The sequence below is a fragment of the Sapajus apella genome, unplaced genomic scaffold (assembly GCF_009761245.1).
Source record: "Sapajus apella isolate SASKATOON/1434 unplaced genomic scaffold, GSC_monkey_1.0 scaffold23, whole genome shotgun sequence".
NCBI lineage: Eukaryota > Metazoa > Chordata > Mammalia > Primates > Cebidae > Sapajus > Sapajus apella.
The window spans coordinates 9,261,601-9,282,702 of record NW_022436963.1 but is presented as its reverse complement, the minus strand read 5'-3'; the positions used below and the strand labels follow the sequence as shown (position 1 = coordinate 9,282,702).

Genomic DNA, 21,102 nt, shown 5'->3' with positions numbered 1-21,102 from the left:
AAAATTCCATATAGATATATATGAGATGTGTATATATATCTCATGTATATTTCATATATGATATATATCACACACACATATATATATATTTATATTCTTGACCTTTATTTTGTCCCATTCATATTTTGAAATTGCTTTTATAAAGTTTTACATGTTATAAACAAAGTAAAACATTTGTTTTTATTTTTATTTATGTTTTCTTAAGACAGGGACTGGCTCTGTTACCCAAGTTGGAGTAAAGTGGTGTGATCATGGCTTAGTGCAGTCCCCACCTCCTGGGCTCAAGGAATCCTCCCACTTCAGCCTCCTGAGTAGCTGGGACTACAGGCACATACCACCAGGCCAAGCTAATTTGTTGCATTTTTTGTAGAGATGGAGTTTCATAATGTTGTCCATGCCTGGCCAGAATAAACCAATTTTAAACTTAAATATGGTAAATTCCACTAAATTTGCTGGAATAAATCTAATACATTCACTGATTTGCTTGTAAAGTATTAGATTCTAGAAAGATTTAACAAGTTTCAGAGAATTCTTGGTCTTATGTATTATTCTTCTTCATATAACCCTATTTGAAATTCAGAAAATTAATTTCTATCTTTCAATAGCACAAATTCCTCTTTTGTTCTGTTGGCTTGTTTGATATAGGATTTGGTTCTGTCAGCCAGGTTGGAGTGCACTGGCATGACTGTGGTTCACTGTAGTCTTGACCTCCTGGGCCCAAGCAATCCTCTCACATCAGCCTTCCCAGTAGCTGGGACTACAAGCATGCGCCACTACACCCAGTTAATTTTTGTATTTTTTTGTAGATACAGGGTTTTGCCACGTTGACCAGGCTGATCTTGAACTCTCAGACTCAAGGGATCCTCCCAAAGTGTTGGCATTACAGGTGTAAGCCACTGCACCCAGCCTTACAAATTCTTCATCACAGTCACTTCCTGATCACCCTTACTAAAAGAAGAGATCACTGGTGTGAAAGAAAAGCAATTGACATTTAAAATTTATTAATTTATAGGGCAAGTTCAACTATGAATTACAGACTTCTGTTGTTTGTTCAGGGTTTCCTTGGGACATTTAATGAATCTGTATTCCATGAATACAAGGAAAGGACATGCAGGATAATGGTGGTGGCAAGAAAAAAAAAAAAAAAAAAAGCTTAAGTATTTATTCAGTATGGTTAACCTGCCAAATAGCCAAACAGAGACTGGCTGAACATTTACTCCTGAAAAGTATTTAAATATTAAAATTAAATTTAATTTAGATGAAAATTTAAGTTAAGGAAATATTTATATCTGAAAAACAGAGTTCTTGCATACTTGTGCAATTCTTTTTCTTGCCGTTGCAGTTCTGATGATAGTGAAACATTTTCCCTTTTTAGAGAATGGCATTCAATTTCCAATGCATTCCATTCCTTTCTCAACTTCTCCAGTTCACCTAAAATAGTCCCAAAACATATTTGTTAATACAGAAATATAACTTCCATAATATTTCAAAGGATAAAGAAAAATATTTCAGAGAAGAACATCACTTTTCTCCTTAAAAGCATGTACATTTTACATGGTTAATTATTTGATTCCTGTTACTTTGCATGTATACCTCAAGGAGTGATATCAGCTTGTATTTGAATAGTATTTTTTTCGACTTCACTTTTATAAGGCAAGCAATTTTTAACAATTTTAAAATAAAATATAAAACTGTAAAAATATAAATTTAAGTAGAACTTGCAGACCTGAAAATACATTTTTAGTTCCAATATAGAAACACTGGATTATACAACTGATTGATATCAAAGAAAAAAAAGTCTGCAAAACCTGCATGGTGTTTTTTTTAAACAAGTTATGAAGTTATCAATGTCAAAAGTTAAGAGTTTTATGTAAAATACATTTATTCACCTTGCAACCTTGTTGCTTCCTCTCTCTGCTGGTCCTCACACTGTTGACATCTAAGCTGAAAACTGTTTTGCAGACTCGTGATTTCTTTCTCATATTCAGATGCTGCTTTCCGCCACCGCTCAAGCTCAGCTCTCACCTTCTTAAGCTCTTCTTGTAAAGAGGCAATGTCAGTGTCCCGCTCAGAGGCAGCCTTTTCTGCTGCTTGATGAAGGAGCAAAATTTCATCTTGGGCACTAAGCAATTCATCCCTAGTACTTGTGATTTCTCTGTCCTTCTCCTCCCGGAGATTCTCAATATTGATGTGTAACCTCTGCAACTGGGCTGCAAAAGTATATCCATCATTTTCTCGGCCCATTGGAATTAGAAATAAAAGAACAGTCCATACAGGTTTGTAGTTAATGCATAGCCTGGGTTGTCAGAGCTGTTGCTTTTGATTAAAGTGTATAAAAAATCCACATTTGATGCCGAAAGTGTCAAAATACAGATATCAAAGAGGAAAAAAAAACCAGTGATCTTTATCTCCCCAATACACAGAAAACTACTTATAACATTTTGGTATTTATCCTTCTAGATTTTTTTCTATACATTTATACACATATAAAAACAAACATTAAATAGGGAGTGATCACAATATATACAGTGTTCCCCATCCTTCAGTTGATGAAATTTTTTTTTTTTTTTTAAATATTCAGGAGAGAGCTGGAGTATGATGAAACTCTTTCAACAAAAAATAGTTATGGTATATATAACTTATTTGCCCAACCCTTTATTTTTGATATTTTAGGCTGTTCAGTGTTTAAACACTATATACCATGCTATTTTCTTTTCTTTTTTTTTTTTTTTTAGGGTGAATCCTATGTGTAGAATTGCTTGGTCAAATGGTAAGCATTAAACAGTTGATGCTCTTGATTAATTTTTCTATTAAAATGTCAGTTCTTTAAAGATGCCTTTTCTGATGACTTCTATAAAAAAACAGCCCACTGTTGTTCTCTGGCTCTTTACCCTGCTTTATTTTCCTTTGAAGTCCTTATTGGACATCATATTATCTATTAATCTGCTTATTGTTTATCTTTTCTACTAGACTGTACACCTCATGTGTGTAGGACATTTGTTTTGCTCACGGCTGTCAAGTACTGGGGATATCCGAATATCTGACATAGAAAACAATCAAGAATTATTGGTTGAATTAATGAGTTAATAAAATTAATGAATACCACCTCATTGAAGCGGCAAATATGTATATTTAAAATATCTGGTTTTGTGCTCATGACCCAAACCGGAAACAACTTGTATAAAATCAGACTTGGTGGGCTGGGTGTGGTGGCTCACACCTGTAATCCTAGCACTTTGGGAGGCCAAGGTGGGTGGATCACCTGAGGTCAGGAGTTTGAGACCACCCTGGCCAAAATGGTGAAACTCCATCTCAAAAAAAACCCAAAAAACAGACAAAAAAAAACTTCGTGCAGAATAAGAAAATTAATATTGGTTACCATATTATAAGGAAATTGTAGATTTAAAAAGTTTCAAAGGAAAATAATTATAAGAGGATTTAGTGGTGGGAGAAAGGGAAGTTGCTATGTAAGTAAACATTAAGAAGATATTAGACTTTCTAAGTTTGTAGGAAGGACTGAGAGGTAATAAGTTTGGAATCTGAAAGGGCACAATGGCCAGAAATGATCATGATTTGTTGATACAGCTGTGAAATACACATGCTGGCACTAGGGGGCACTCAATGATGCCTGGGCAAGACAGGTTTAAAACAAAGGCAGCACTATATCACAGAACCTTTAGGAAAAATTGCCCCTACACAGTCTAGGATGAAAATAGAGATTCAAATCAGATTTATACAAACTAATGGGTAATGGTATTAAACTACAATAGGAGTTTTAAGAGCTTTCAATTTAAAAACACATATGACAGGCTGGGCACGGTGGCTCACGCCTGTAATCCCAGCATTTTGGGAGGCAGAGGGGGGCGGATCATGAGGTCAGGAGTTTGAGACCAGGCTGACCAATATGGAGAAACCACATCTCTACTAACTAAAAATACAAAAAATTAGCCGGGCGTGGTGGTGCATGCCTGTAATCCCAGCTACTCGGGAGGCTGAGGCAGGAGAATCACTTGAACACGGGAGGCGGAGGTTGTGGTGAGCCAAGATACAGCTATTGCACTCCAGCCTGGGCAACAAGAGCGAAACTCTTGTCTCAAAAAACAAAACAAAACAAAAAAATTTACCACATACAACATAACTTAGAAATTCTAATTTTAAATAATTCAAATGTCTCACTCAAAAAACAAAACCAAAAAGACTAGTTTTTCTCTGGGATATTTTTGGGCAAGTATCTTGGGTTTCATACAATGACTCTTTCTTCTCTTCTGAATAGTGACTACTTGTCTATTTAATTTCTTCCCCACCTATTTCTCAAGCTAAAATTTTAAGACATTAGCTCCTTCTTTGACAAGAAGACAAAAAAATTTAGGAATTTTACAATGGCATGGGAAAGGAAGACCTCTCCTGAGTTATACAATCTCCTCATAATACACCAGGAGCTCCAGCTGGAAGTCAACACTTGACAGGCAGAGGTCTTTCTGGAAATTTCTGTAATGACCCTGTGATAGCCCAGACAAAGAAATAGCAAAATTGTGATAAGAAGAATAGCCATTATCAATGAAGTCAGTGCAGAGACCATTATCCTATTCCATGTGATATATAATTTTTCTTGAAATACAAGTGTGTTGTGAGCATTAGATGTCAATATATCTACACGAGCAACTAATATATACACATACCAGCAAGCTCAAAGTGCTGATGCACAGAGTGGCTCAAATAGATTTCCTATCCAAAGGCCCTCTGTAGGAACTCATGACATAACCCACAAAGTGACAGTCTTACCAACTCCAAATCTCCACCTCTGCTTTTTCTACTCTGTCTAAATACTGGAGGTACTGGACCATCTTCCCTGGAATTTTCTTAAAAAAAAAAAAAAATAAAGCTCCACCAAGAGCTGTTAAAATGTGAGGTTCTAGAGAATCAAAGCCATGATTAATGGGGACTCTCTGCTTTCTTACTTTCCATTCCTTTTTTTTGAGATGGAGTCTTGCTCTGTCTCCTAGGCTGGAGTGCAGTGGTGTAATCTCAGCTCACTGCAACATCTGCCTCCTGGGTTCAAGTGATCCTCCTGCCTCAGGGGAGGTGAAATTAAAGGTATGCGCCACCATGCCCAGCTAATTTTTGTATTTTTAGTAGAGACAGGGGTTTGCCATGAGGGCCACGCTGGTCTCGAATTCCTGACCTCAGGTGATGCATCCAAATGCTGGGAATACAGGCATGAGCCACTGTACCGGGCCTCTATTCCTTTTGAATCACTAAAAACAAACACGCGATAACTATCTCAAATAGCCTTGGGGCCTTCCATACCTTGAAGAACCTGTATTTGTTTAGTGGATTCCTCAACTTGATTTCGATATGCTTTTCTTTCTTCTTCCAAAAGAGCTAAATGTAAAAACACAGTATCTATTAATAGTTTTGTGAATTAATGAAAGTATTGAGTTGAGCAGATAGAAATTTCTTTTAAAATTCTCTCCTAAAAGCTAACTGAAAGAAACAAAAGTTAGGGAGCAAATATTATCAGTATTAGTAGTTAGTTTAAAGATTTTAGGAGCACAAAACTGTAGTGAGTAATAAATCTATTCAACTGAGTAGTAGACTTTTCTGGACCTGGGACCACCAAGATAATATGTTCTTTCCTTAACATGACAAGCAGTCTTCACAATTGTTAATCAGCATTTGAACTTAAATTTTTAAAAAGACTTAAAATTCTCATATTTACTGCCAAGCACATAGTAAACACTAAACTAAATAATTGCTGTATACTAAATATTTTTTCATTGTAATTTAATATATCGGCCTGGATCCTCCAAAAGGTTCAAGTTAAGTGAATACCAATTCTAATTTCTTTGAGAAGCAGGAAAGAAGTAGTAACAAGAAGTTCCCAGTTCCCACCTGGGATTTAAATCTTCCTACTAGGCAGGAAGGCCATCTTGGAGAACATGAGGACTCCATAGGTCATTCACTTTCTCATTTTAAGACTCTTTTGAGTTACTAATTGTCTGCAACTAGGTAGTTACTGTGAATGATACAGAAATGCAAGCTCTAGGGAACTGTACAGATGCCACTGGCTTATGACACTACGGATTAAGTGAGCTACTAGAAAAGAAAGTGGCCAGGACATTAGCTAACATTAGTTGTAACTAAAATTTAGAAATTTGAGTTTTCCTTTTGTTTTACTTAATATGCAATTAACTATTAAGATCTCTCAATTAGTAAAGATCTTACTTGATTTTCACATCAATAGTGTGAAGGTAGAGCAACTGTAACCCTTCTCATTTTACTGACCTGAAACACAAGTTTAGAGAGGTCAAGTAAACATAACAAGATCACATATCTCATAAAGTTGTGAATCTGAAACGTGCCTCCAGACTCCAAGTTTGGGACCATCCATTTATATTGTGCTGCCTCCACACATCCCTAAAGAGCCAAAGTAATCTTGATCTCACCTTGAAGTTCAAAGCATTTTTGTTTACTTGTTCTAGCTAGCTCCTGGGCTTCGATCAATTCCTTTCGAAGATGCTGTATTTCTTGTTTTGCCTCAATTTCTGACTGTGCACCCTGCGAGTCATCTGACAAAAACATGTTTATTTCAAAAGCAAGAGTTAGTATCACACTATAATCTCTACAATAAAAGACTGGTAATCTCTTTCATGTTTACACATACATAGTTAAACAACAGAACCACTGAGTTAAATAAAACTTAGAAGCAAACTCTAGTAAGCATTTTAGTAGTTGGGAGAAAACACAAATACGGTTATATATATAAGTAATCATGGTGATGACACTATAAAATATATGTTAACATAAATTATATATTCACAATTTAGCATCAAAACAAATAATTACAGTGATAGATTATAATTCATTGCTTATTAAGACTTGAAATTCAGTGAGATGAGCAAAATGCTATTCTTCTTCATCATTTTGAAATTTCTTGATAACCAGTCAGAAAAATTTTACTTGGAACTTAACTGAATATGGATAACAAAAATAAACTCTTCGTCAAAAAGCAGCTAAATTTTAGCACAATTATCCTTATTATGAAACGCAAAATAAAAACTAGGCTGAAAGCTCTACTGAGCCTACTTTGTCATCACCTTTCCCCCAACACACACATATAACAAATATCTGGGCTGGGCCCGGTGGTAACGCCTGTGAACCAGCATTTTGGGAGGCTGAGGCGGGCGGATCACAAAGGAGGTCAGGAGATCAAGACCAACCTAGCTAACATGGTGAATCCCTGTCTCTGCTAAAAATACAAAAAATTAGCCAGGCGTGGTGGCACCTGCCTGTAGTCCCAGCTACATGGGAGGCTGAGGCAGGAGAACTACTTGAGCCCAGGAGGCAGAGGCTGCAGTGAGCCGAGATCACGCTGCTATACTCCAGCTTGGGCCACAAAGCAAGACTTTGTTTCAAAAAACAAACAAAAACAAAACAAAACAAAACAACAAAATATCTGCTGAATATATTAAATGATGTAACCTAAGTGGTTTCACTGAAATAAATTAAATCCAGCATTCTATTTCAAATATGCCCCTTCCCCTAACCTCCTTCCTCTCCAGTCGCTCTGCTCTTTTTTCATTATATTAAAACTTCTGCTACTGAACACTGCCTGTAATAAACATATCATCAGGTAAGCCATATTCTTCTAGTGTATTCTATTTGAGTATCACTTTGGCTTATAAGCACCTCAGCATAATAACTTCAATCCATCAAAGAAGAGCTAAGAATAACTTTCACAATATAATTACAATAGGTTTTGGAAATTACATATACATACTTTCATATTCATAGATTATATCCTATTTTTCTCTCTAGAAAAATTTTATTCTAGGTCAGGCATGGTGGTTCATGCCTATAATCCTAGCACTCTGGGAGGCTGAGGCAGGCAGATTACCTGAGGTCAGAAGTTTGAGAACAGTCTGGGCAATATGGCTAAAACTCGTCCCTACTAAAAATTAGCTGGGTGTGGTGATGAGAATCTCTAATCCCAGCTACTCGGGAGGCTGAGGCACAAGAATCCCTTGAACCCAGAAGGCGGAGATTGCAGTGAGCCAAGATCACACCACTGCACTCCAGCTTGGACGACAGAGCAAGACTCTGTCTCCAAAGAAAGAAAAAAAGAAAAAGGAAAAAAAAAATTGATTCTGGATTCATCTACTCTAGTCAACCTGTTAATTCTTCCTTCAAAAGGTCTTTTGGCCAGGGAGGGGGCATGGAGATAAAGAGAGAGAGACTTTACAGAGATACTGTTGCATTAGCTACAAAACTCTCACAGCTCTTTCATCACTATCCACTGGAGTCTGCAAAGGTCCTGGCCCCCATTTCTGGATTTGTCATTATGTAGAACAATGCTCCTTTTTTAATAAAGGAATATTTAGGAGAGAAGCATCATAATGCCTACATCTTACATTCAAGTGGTCTGACAAAAACATTGACATTAATTCTTCAAGTAGATATTTTCCTTGTTCTGTGATAGAGTTTTCCAACCTTAACACTATTGACATTTTGGGCTGAATAAAATCTTTGCTGTGGGACTACTCTATGAATTGTAGGATGTTTAGTAGTTTTCCTGGTCTCTATCCACTAGATTCAGTAGACCCTCACCGTACCCCACCCCCCAGGTCACAACAACTAAAAATGTCTTCAGATATTGCTGAACATCCCCTGGGAGGTAAAATGTCCCATGTTGAGGACTATTGTTCTATGTTAATAATTTGATAACCAAGAAAAAAAAATTATACACACGTTTCTTTTTTATAAAAGCACTGGCTATTAATTCTGAAACAACCTTCTGGGTATTCTAAAAATGCTCAAATAAATATATTGTAGATAAAGGAAGCCACTTTTCTCGCTGTTGAAGAAGAGAATTACAGATATGAAAATAGGTAAGATAGAATTAATCCTCTGGGCTGTGCACAGTGGCTTACACCTATAATCCCAGTACCTTGGGAAACCAATGCAGGCGAATCACTTAAGGTAAGGAATTTGAAACCAGCCTGGGCAACATGGTAAAACTTTGTCTCTACTAAAAATACAAAAATTAACTGGATTTGGTGACGCACACCTGTAGTACCAGCTACTCGGGAGGCTGAGGCAGGAGAATCGCTTGAATTTGGGAGGCGGAGGTTGCAGTGAGGCGAGATCATGCCACTGCACTCCAGCCTGGGCAACAGAGTGAGACTCTGTTTCAAAAAAAAAAAAAAAGGAAAAAAGAAAAGAAAAAAAAGGATTAATCATTAATCCTCTGGTGTAGGGTATGAACTTGAATAAATCTGAAGTTATACATATAGAAATATAGATATGTGTCCAACTGTACACACACAAACATGCACAGACACTAACACTTCTTAAGTCTGTCCACTGAGTGGGGCTAGAAGCAATTATACACCAGTAGCAATGAGAACACCAAACATTTAGATCTTGGTTTCTCTTTTTTTGAGACAGGGTCTTGCTCTGTTGTACAATCTAGAGTATAGTGGTGCCATCACACTTCACTGCAGCCTCAACTTGACCTCCTGGGCTCAAGCTATCCCCCTTCCTCAGCCTCCTGAGTAGCTGGGACCACAGGCATGTGCTACCATGCCCAGCCAAAATTTTTAATTTTTTTGTAGAGATGGGGTCTTGCTATGTTGCAACAGGCTGATCTCAAACCCCTGGGCTTAAGTGATCCTTGGCCTCATAAAGTGCTGGGATTACAGGCATGAGCTACCATGCTGGGCCATGTCATAAAGAACATTACTGAGAAAACTGTCAAAATGTGAACAAGGTATATGGATTTGGGAATAGTAATGTACCCATGTTAATTTCTTAATTTTGAGAATTGTATGGTGGTTACATAAGAGAAATAAGAAATGCGCACTGAGGTATTTAAGCATAAAGGCCATCATGTCTGTAACTGATTCTTTGTTTTGTTTTCTTTCGATTCGAGACAGGGTCTGCTGTTGGCCAGGCTAGATCAGTGTCACAATGTCTACTCACTGTAGGCTCTACCTTCTGGGCTCAAGCAATTCTCATACTTCAGCCTCAAGAATAGCTGGCACTTAGCCAGACATGTACCACTGTGCCTGGCTAAGTTTTGTTGTTTTTTGGTAGAGACAGGGTCTCACTACGTTGCCCAGGCTGGTCTTGAACGCTATATACTGTTTGATCACAGAAGTGGAGATGCCAAAAATCTTTACAAATTAAGCTTAATAAACAGAGAGAGGCTGGGCGTGGTGGCTCATGCCTATAATCCAAGCACTTTGGAGGCCAAGGCAGGCAGATCACCTGAGGTCGGGAGTTCAAGACCAGCCTGACCAACATGGTGAAACTCTGTCTTAAAAAAAATAATAATAATAATAAACACAGACATAATAATCTAACTATATTCAAACTAATTGAGTACTTAGTGTGCAGATCCTCTTTCTAGAAAACCAAGTACCTTATTATTTTTTTTTAAATCAAAGATTAATGAGCAATTCTTTCTGTGTAAACGTTGATCAAGGTCTCATTGTAATCGTATAGTTGTGTGGGAAAATGCATTATTAGCTTATTGTGGCTTGGGTCCAAAGTCATTTTATCTAAATACGTAAGTCACATGGAAATAAATGTTATTTAAGAGTAACTAATATAAGTTGTAAAGATTAACAGAATCTGTTTTTTCCTTAACACGAATTATGTATCTTTAGGACTGCCTGGTATACAGTCTGGGCCAGGGGCCAGTTTTTCTCAGACCAAAGCTAAATCCTGTAAATTCATACTATAAATGAACTGACTAAATTAACCAGCCCTGGCCCACAGAATACCTACCTACATAATATCCTAAAATTAAATTTAGTGTTACAAAATATCTTTAAAAGAGTGACTGGAGATTCAACTTAAACTCTGACCTTTGCTCTAAATATATTTAAGACACACTGAACCACTTGGTAAAGGGCCATATCAAAGAATTTTTTTTCTCAAATTCTATTTTGCAGGTGCATGCTTGCGAAAGGCTGATCTAGCCAAAACATAGGTCATGCCATCAACTGATAAAAGTAACCTGGCAAGTGGATGTGTCCTCTTTCCATTATTATCACTCTTCCCTTTAGTTGCAGGCTTGGTTGATGAGAATAACCTTTGCAATGCAGGAAAATCATCTTTCCATTGTGGATATGTGTGGCCATGTGAAACAGTCTCAGGTGGCAGTCTCTTATTGTCAATTCTTACCCCTTTGCCACTCTTTCTGAACTGCCAGGTTCGTCTCAATAGCTGGATCTTTTACTTTCCCTATTATTCTCTTTCACTAGAAATTCCCTCTGCTACCACTGATCACCCCTGTGCAGAGAATTTCCAAACCTGGTTCCTGTTTTCTGTCTATAGCCTCCTTGTGTATTTTATCTTTGTACCTCTCAGGTCAATAAAACATCAGAGAAATAAAAGAAAATGACTTGTTGGTTCTAGTTTCTGTTCTGCACATCCAGCTTCACCTCTAGTTTCTAGGGTGACCATACAAAACTGGGACATCTTTGAATATGAAAGAGAGCACTTTTGATGATAATTATGCTAGGACAATAGGCATAGATGGTTCCAGGCAAACTCATAGTCACCCTTCCTGTTTAGCGTGTGCCAAATTAAAACCACTACAGCCGCCACCAGGACACTTTTTCTTCCAGAAACAAATATTTGTTAATTTTCAGTCACTCAGGGTCAAATCCTGGAGTTACGGCTGACTTTCATCTCTTTCCCATATATAGTGTCTCAGGCCAATGGATTCTAGATAAGATTACCAAGGGAGAGATAAAAGATAAGAATAACAGGGCCTCAGGTGGGTTTTGTTCTCTTAAATTTCCACAGTAATTACCCTAGTTCAGACTCTCAAATGATTAAGCCTCCTGATGGCTCTACTTGTAGCCTCTATCTACACCGTTTCATTCAATAAACCTCCCCCAAGTACAGATCTGATCATATCATTGCTGTGCTCAGAAGCCACTGAATTGTCATAATGATCACTCCACCTTACAAAACAAAGGATTATGTGAACAAACTTTAATTATATTTAGCAATCCTCAAACCCAACCAGTATGATCTAGCTTGTGATTTTTAATATTTCCTTTTTCTAAGAAGGAAATATTCTTTTATCTACTCTTCTTGTAATCCTACTCATTTAAAAATATTTTACAGATGTAAATTTAAAAAAATCTATAACATCTTTAGACAATACTAAAAAGAAATAATACCTATAATACTATAATCACATTGGAAAAAAATGAGCAATTTCTTAATTGCTTGATATCCAGTCAGTATTAACATTTTCCATTGTCCCAAATTTATTTTACAGTTGAATTGTTGGAATGAAGATTCATACAAGGTTCATGCATTGTAGTTAGTTGACATATCTCTTAAATCTCTCTTAATTTATAGGATTTCCCCAATCCCCTTTCCTTTTTTTCCCCTTCTAATTTAATTGCTAAAGAAGCTGGGTTGTGTGTCCTGTAGAATCTTCCACATTCTGGATTTTGCTGGTTGTCCTACAAATTGGCAATCATACAGAAATGCAAGGGAAGTCTTAGAAGTTCTTTCACCTTAACTTTAATCAAGGTTAGGGAAACTCTGACCCATCTTCATCAATGGCCCCTGAAGCAATTACTAACAGCATCTTCCCACAGCAACCCCCACTCCATGCATCTTATATTTTCCAGTCTTTTTCCTGCATCTTCTCCCTTCATTACCTCTTCCTTGAGTCTGACTTCCTAGGCTATATTGTGAATGCTTTTATAGATACTGTTTAGTGGTACTCATGGATTAAAAGTATTTGTTCCTGATATCTGCCAAAGTGACAAACAAATAAATGCATTACTAATTAGCAAAAATCCATCACCAACAGCTCCTTGTTCCTAAATAATGCAGGAAATAATTTTAAAACCCTACAATCTTATTTAATTAATAAGGAGTTACTCAGAGTGCTTCAAGACATAGGTCCGATTTTATCAGTCACCATCATTATCATGATCACTGTCTTCATTATGGTGGTTAACACTTTAGTTCCCAACACCATGGTAAATGGTCCATGCACACTCTCTCACTCAATCTTCACAATAATCCTACAGATTTCTCCAATCTAATACATGAAAAAGCCCTGAGTCACAGAGGGGTTAAGCAATTTGCCAAGGACATATTACAAACAAATGGCAAAGCCATGACTGAACCCAGAGTTCTTTGACTCTCAGCTTTGTGGCTAGTGTTACTTTCCTAATGCTCTTGTGGTTTTATAATTTTAATGTAAGAAGACTATTATTCATTCATTCATTGAATACCTGAGTTTTACTAAATACCTGCATTGTGGTAGGTAATGAGATAAAAATCAAATTTAAAACAGACTTACAAAAATCAGAAAAGCACTAATAATAGTTGAATACAATTAACACAATCATAAACACTATAAATCAATCTTAAATTGGCAGTTAAAAAGATTTCTGGGAACACTGCATGCCTATACCAAAACATCTCATGTACCCCATAAATGTATATACCTACTATGTACCTACAAAAATAAAAACCAAAATACAACAACAACAAAAAAAGAAAAAAATAATTTCTGGGAGAGTTCTGCAGTATGAAAGACCATAAAGAGGGCTACTTTTGTACGGGTATGTTCATTACTCATTTACCTCCCTTCTTTTGTTTCCACGTTCCCATAAAGGCCCACAGAGTCTGACATTGATTCTTTCAGTACCAGTAACTACACTTTATACCATAATGGTACTGTATTTCCGAGATGAGATTTCTGGACCATACTAACATTAACTTATATTTTATTATGACATTAGAAAAAAATCATGCCTTATCAATACCAAAGATCACCTAAGAAGAGTACAACTCAGGGCCAGCACAGTGGCTCATGCCTGTAATCCCAGCACTTTGGGAGGCTGAAGCGGGAGGATCATGAGGTCAGGAGTTCAAGAACAGCCTGGCCAACATGGTGAAACCCCATCTCTACTAAACATACAAGAAATTAGCCGGGCGTAGTGGTGTGTGCCTGTAATCCCAGCTATTCAGGGGGCTGAGGCAGAAGAATCACTTGAACCCAGGTGGCAGAGGTTGGAGTGAGCAGTGACTGGGCCACTATACTCCAGCCTGGGGAACAGACTGAGACTTTGTCTCATAAAAAAAAAAAAGTATAAATCGGTAACAGTGCTCCTTCTTATATAATCCCAAAGCTCGGGGCCTGGACAAGGAGATTCACTATTACTCCAGCCATAACAACTGGCACTTCCACAAAGAGAAATTTCCATAGGCTGCTACTGATCCCAGAGAGTTGTCTGGTGTTAGTACACCACTACCACCATTTTTAATTAATCCATTGGGCTGAACTTAACAATATATGTCAACTTTTCTTGTGTACAATAAGGCAACATAAAAGAGACTGAATGTTGGCAATTTTCCAGTAAACCATCCCCAAGAAACTTTATTTTAAAAACATTTTTATAAATGCTGATTATTTTCTACCTACTTCATTCTAAACAAGTAAATATCAAGAAATACATGTACTTCCTATTTAGAGGTGAGACAAAGAGTTCATTATATGTACTGCTTATCACCATCTAAAATTTCTTAGTCCAAAATTTCTAGAAGAGTGTCATAAGACTCTGGGGATATTTACTAGAAGATGAAGACGACAGGAAATACGGAAATTTACAACTGCTACCATATGATAATAGAGCAAACTGGTGAACCTTTCAAGAAAGAATTCCACCTTATCCTAATTATGTTAAAAGTGCTAATAAATTCCTATTAGAGACACAAGGGTAAACAAAAAACACAGAATTTCACATTCTACCACTTAATACTTTGTCCCTCATAATCTTGACTGATTCAAAATTATTCTACAATTGTTTGAAATATTGGGCATGAGCACCAAAATTTTAAATTTTGGTTCCTGCTACTTTACAGAACCTATCTTAATCTCTTAACTAAAAATTAAAACTTTACATAATATATAGAACAGATTTTATGGCAAAGGGCGATTTTATGCCCTGGTTTACAATGTCATAAAAACATGTTAACGTACCTTTTAAAAGGGACACTTTGGCAAGAGGTTCATTTAGGTCTTGGTCATCCATTTGTGCGTCTAGAGAGAGGAAAAAAAAAAAAATATATATATATATATATATATATATATATAATTACAGGCAGTATTCAGATCTATCAGCAAGCTATCATTATCAAAATAAACAATCGGAATTGATACTTCTATTACATTTGGATAGTTGAAAGTAGTTTTAACAAAATATCCAAGATTCAAAGGGAATGACCTGGTGAAGCATTTTTTTCCCCCAAACACAAACTTTGAAATCTCCACTCATGTTAACCTATATACCTAAACTGCCATTAACAGCTGCAGGTCCATAAACATTAGGTTAAAACTCACCTGTAGTGTCGTCACTGCTTTTTTCCTTGCTTGGACTCAGAGTGTCTGATAAATCAGATTCCTTTGCTCTTGTCTGGTTTTCTACCAAGAAAAAAATAAAAGTAAAATCTTATTACAGTTAAATATCTTCTATCAATAAAACTGCTTCAGGCTACGAATGCTCAAAATCTACAGGTACGTAAAGTACTTTTAAAATAGGTCAGGTCATTGAATCTCTTACTTCTTCACCACCCTTGTCCAAAATGGAATGCTGGTTATTACACGTAGCTCATATTAAATTATAATGTGGATCATGTCTGCTTTGCTGAGGGCTGGGGCTTTTGTTCAAGGCTGTCCACTTGCCAACTAGAAACACAAACGAAGCAAGCTTTGCTAAAGTATTCAGAGAACTGCAACAAATACAGTAAAATTCCCAGGACAATGTGGACACTGTATAAAGATAATTAAAGGAAAAGGCTCTGTTACATAAAACACTAGTAAGAAGGCCGCCTTAGTAAGATGTGTACTCAAATAATAAAACTCTTAAAAAAAATCATGTTAGTTCTTATAAAGAAAGTAAATTAACAGCCTTTTATTTCTAAAGATAACTGTCCCTGAATCACAGTAAGAAAAAACTTTTTTTTTTTTTTTTTTTTTTTTTTGAGACAGGGTCTTGCTCTGTTGCCTAGGCTGGAATGCAGTGGCAGGAATACAGCTCACTACAACCCCGACCTCCTGGGCTCAAGAGATCCCCCTGCCTCAAGCTTCCAGAGCAAGCTGGGACTTCAAGCTCATGCCACCATACCCAGCTATCTCTTTAATTTTTGGTAGAGATGAGGTCTTGCTATGTTGCCTAGGCTGGTCTCAAACTCCTGGCTCAAGTGATTCTCCAGTCTCAGTCTCCCAAGCACCAGAATTACAGGCATGAGCCATTGCACCTGGCCAAGAAAAAAACTTTTTTTTTTTTTTGAGACGGAGTTTCGCTCTTGTTACCCAGGCTGGAGTGCAATGGCACGATCTCGGCTCACCGCAACCTCCGCCTCCTGGGTTCAGGCAATTCTCCTGCCTCAGCCTCCTGAGTAGCTGGGATTACAGGCACGCACCACCATGCCCAGCTAATTTTTTTGTATTTGTAGTAGAGACGGGGTTTCACCATGTTGACCAGGATGGTCTCGATCTCTTGACCTCGTGATCCACCCGCCTCGGCCTCCCAAAGTGCTGGGATTACAGGCTTGAGCCACCGCGCCCGGCCGAAAAAAACTTTTAAAAAAGTTTTGAAGTTATTTACAAGAGGTCTTCTACCTGGTCCAATGAAGACATCTTAGGCCTAATTTTCAAAGAATTGTCCTCAGAAATCCTAACTATAGGCCCAACAGTTTATTAACGATAACTGGCAATTAATTAGGCCCCAGATCCTCATCTGTAATGGCACATTTGTATATACAATGGGATTCCTTTTTTTCTTTTTGAGGGGGGGGTGTCACTACGTTGCCCAGGCTAGTCTTGAACTCCTGGGCTCAAGTAATCCTCCCGCCTCAGCCTCCCAAGTGCTGGGATTACAGGTGTGAGTCATCACACCTAGCCTATGGCATTCTTTAGGGTAGCATTTGCAGAGAATGTCATTTCTCTGAATAAAATTCTATAGCATCTTCCCGTTCTCCACAAGGTCTCAGTCAAGCTTTACATGGCAGAATTTAGCCATAATCTGGTCCCCGCATTAATTCCCACAGGAGCTCTGCTTTGGTCATGTTAGCTTCCTTATAGGGCTGATACATGCCACCTTATTATGTCCTGCAATTATTTGTTTCATCTGATATTTCCCTAACCTCAAAACAGCCATTCTCTCTACTTGGCCTATTCATTCTGTAATACACAGTTTAAGCTCCATCAACTCTAAGGAAGTCTTCATTTCTCCATCATGGTGCTCCTTTTAATTGTATCTTCTCTGTGTCTTTTGTTTCCCCAATTAATCATATTCTATTTTATATTATTCTGTGTATGTGTATATAGCTTCTTTCCTTAATAAGATTATACATTTATAAAGCATATAATTATTTTTATAATGCTATGCACCTGATTTCATTGTTTGTATGTGCATGTCCACTTCTAGTAGTTTTCCTAAACGAAATAACACAGCACATATGGGATAATAATGCTCATTGTATTGTTCATTATGGGAAAATGAAATACATCTATTATGGAATGAAAACTATTCAAGATATATTTACTACTAAGTAAAAATTAAGCCTAATAAAGAGCAGTATGTATAATATAACTCCACGTAGATTAAAAATAGTTATACATTTATAGCTATGAATTTTTAATTGCATATATTTATTCAAGGTCTGGAAGGATCTACAACAGAGATATCATGAGTTATTTTTGGAGGTGGGACACGGTGGACATTTACTTTTTAACTTCACATAGTCATACATGGTTTGAAAATTTGTAGAAATTTGTAGAAATATATATAGTTTTATAAGCAAGGAAATTAAAATATATTCTCCATTTTGAAATAAATTAGAAACACGTCTAAAACCATTACTGTCAAAATATTAAATACAACATTAAAATATAACTTGCTATGGCTATTTCATATAAGAATACCCCCAGAATTTGTGGCTTAACTTGTGAAATGGTAATGAATTGCAAGAAGACTTTGCTTCTTTTCTCAATGCCATTTGTAGTCAAAGGTCAACTGCTGAGAGGGAACTTAGATTAGAATTGAAGTCACTGGTCATTGAGGCCCATGGGAATCTAATCTGTGACTGCTGCTGCATTCATAGTATGCTAATATCAGACGTTTCTGAATGTTCTAGTTTTGATCACAAAGTTACATTCTCAAACAAAAGAGGCTGCTACATCTAATCTCCATATATGGTTAGAAAAGGAACCACGCTGGAAGAACAAAAAGGAAACAGGAAAATGACTCTCCCTGAGTTTAATATTTTTGGCAATTTTAGGATCAAAATATTAGGTAAAGCAAGGAGTATATTTTCAAAAATATTCTTCTAGCTTACAAGGAACTCTTCCTCTATATTTAGAGTATTAGCTGGGAAGGTAAAGTTGCCTTAAAGATAGGGCCAAATTTTTCATTAGATCTCACTGGAAAAAACAAAAACAACAACAACAACAAAAAGATCTCACTGGAATGTAACTCCTGATAGCAGAGATTTTTGCCTGCTTCTCTCTCTTTTTTTTTTTTTTTTGGTTGGAGACAGGGTCTTACTCTGTTGCCCAGACTGGAGTGTAGTGGCACAATCATAGCTGACTGCAGCCTTAGCTTCCCAGGCTCAAGCCATCCTCCCACCTGAGCCTGCTGAGTAGTTAGGATCACAGGTGTGCACCACTACATCTGGCTAATTTTTTATTTTATTTTGTAGAGATAGGGCCTCCCTATGTTGCCCAGCCTGGAATGTCTGTTTCATTAACTGCTATATTCCCAGTGCATATAACAGTATTTTAAATACCTAGTATATAGTAGGTATTAAAAAAAAAAAAAAAAGGGTGTGGCCAGGGACAGTGGCTCACGCCTATAATCCCAACACTTTGGGAGCCGATATGGACAGATCACCTGAGGTCAGGAGTTCAAGACCAGCCTGGCCAACATGGAGAAACCCCGTCTCTACTAAAAATACAAAATTAGCCGGGCATGGTGGCACATGACTGTAATCCCAGCTACTGTGGAGTCTGAGGCAGGAGAATCCCTTGAACCCAGGAGGCGGAGGCTGCAGTGAGCAGAGACTGTGCCATTGCATTCTAGCCTGGGCAACAAGAGCAAAACTCCAACTCAAAAAAAAAAAAAAAAAAAGATGATTGAAAGCATATATCTACCCTGAATAAGAAAAAAAGTTTTTTTTGTGTGTGTGTATGTGCGTGTGTTTTCTAAAAGACAATGTCTCACTATGTTGCCCAGGCTGGTCAAGAAAACAAGAGAGAGACAGAAAGAGAAAGAGAAAGAGAAAGAGAGAGAGAGAGAGAGAGAGAGAGAGAGAGCGCGAGCGCGAGCATGTGCATTTTCTAAGAGACAGTGTCTCACTATGTTGCCCGGGTTGGTCTTGAACTGCTGGGCTCAAGTGATCCTCTTATCTTGGCCTCCCAAAGTGCTGGGGTTACAGGTATGAGCCACTGAGCCTGGCCAGAAAGCAAGTTTTTAGCAAGTCAAGTCATAGTCCCTCAATGTTGTATCCTGCTACTATAGTTATACAGAGGCAAATCAAATCGATTTAAGAATGAAACACAAGGCCATGAGTGGTGGCTCACATTTTGTCAACCTAACTTTATAAATGAAGAATCTGAGGTTTAAATAACTGAAATTGCCTGAGAGCGTACAGCTGGTTAGTGGCAGAATTATCTACGCATATTCTTTCTACTTCCACCTCCAAAGCTATATATAGACATGTAGTGACTGCAAGTTGAGTTAGAAATTAAACAGAAAGCACATTTTGCATTAGGTGATACCTCTTCTAGAGGTAACAAAAGAGGTAAGACTGCTAACAGTTGGTAATTGTTTATTTATAGCAACTGATATTTTCAATCCAAAAAAGAAAATTCCACCAAAGTATCGCCAATTAAAGAATATTTAGCCAAATCCAAAACAAAACAAAAAAAATACTTTTTAGCTCGATTTAAAATGTAACTGATTTCAGCCATCTAGTTTGTTACAAGGATCAGCGTATCTTTGCATATTAACTGTGAAAGGTGCTAGTAAAGTGTTCACTCACTACTGATAGAAAAATCCAGCCGAGCATGGTGGCTCATGCCAGTGATTTCGGCACTTTGGGAGGCTGAGGCGGGTGCACCTGAGGTGGGGAGTTCAAAACCAGCCTGACCAACATGGAGAGACTCTGTCTCTACTAAAAAATATAAAATGAGCCGGGTGTGTTGGTGCATGCCTGTAATCCTAGCTGATTGGGAGGCTGAGGCAGGAGAATCATCTGAACCTGGGAGGTAGAGTTCTGGTGAGCCGAGATCGCACCATTGCACTTCAGCCTGGGCAACAAGAGTGAAACTCCGTTGAAAAGAAGAAAAGTAAAGAGAAGAGGAAAGAAGAAAAGAAAGAGAATCCCCGAGTATAGAAAACTTATATTTATATTATGATTCTTTTTCTTTTTGTTTTTCTTTGCCATATCTTTTTTTGTATTATCATTCTTAAATAATATATTCTATTCATTTACATGGACTTATCTGCCATAATTTACTTAATAAATACCCTTATTAATGGACACAAACGCTTTCTTCTTGTTGCTTTTAAACAACACTGAAACAAACATTCTTGCTCATTTATCCAATTTGTTCCTTAAGATTAAAAACCCAGGCTGGGCGTGGTGGCTCAGGCCTATAATCCCAGCACTCTGGGTGATTGAGGCAGTCAGATCACCTGAGGTCAGGAGCTTGAGACCAGCCTGCCAACATGGTGAAACCCCAGTCTCTACTAAAAATACAAAATTAGCTGGGCATGGTGGCATGTGCCTGTAATCCCAGCTACTCAGGAGGCTGAGGCAGGAGAATCACTTGAATTCAGAAAGTGGAAGTTGCAGTGAGCTGAGATCATGCCACTGCACACCAGCCTGGGCAACAAGAGTGACACTCAAAAAAGAAAAAAAAAAAAAAAGAAAAATAGGTTAAAAATATAGAAATGGAATTGCTGGATCAAAAAGTATGTTCTTTAAGACTTCCAATAAACAATTCATAGCCAGGTTTAAAAGGAAATCAGACAAAGATAAATATTT

The 21,102-nt window shown here is 37.4% G+C and overlaps 1 protein-coding gene across 18 annotated transcripts in view; it reads right to left on the bottom strand.

The window, feature by feature from the left end:
• The window catches only part of SLMAP (sarcolemma associated protein), a 169,150-nt gene that overhangs the window by 15,767 nt on the left and 132,281 nt on the right, over positions 1–21,102 (bottom strand). For 14 of the 18 annotated variants that reach the window (XM_032289557.1, XM_032289555.1, XM_032289561.1 and 11 more), the window contains 6 exons: positions 15,392–15,472; positions 15,032–15,091; positions 6,447–6,569; positions 5,308–5,382; positions 1,890–2,210; positions 1,314–1,431 (listed from right to left, as the gene is read on the bottom strand). In XM_032289557.1, coding sequence (XP_032145448.1) covers positions 1,314–1,431; positions 1,890–2,210; positions 5,308–5,382; positions 6,447–6,569; positions 15,032–15,091; positions 15,392–15,472 — 778 coding nt within the window. The remainder of the gene's footprint in view (positions 1–1,313; positions 1,432–1,889; positions 2,211–5,307; positions 5,383–6,446; positions 6,570–15,031; positions 15,092–15,391; positions 15,473–21,102) is intronic. The other 4 variants (XM_032289569.1, XM_032289568.1, XM_032289573.1 and 1 more) reach the window with 1 other exon arrangement.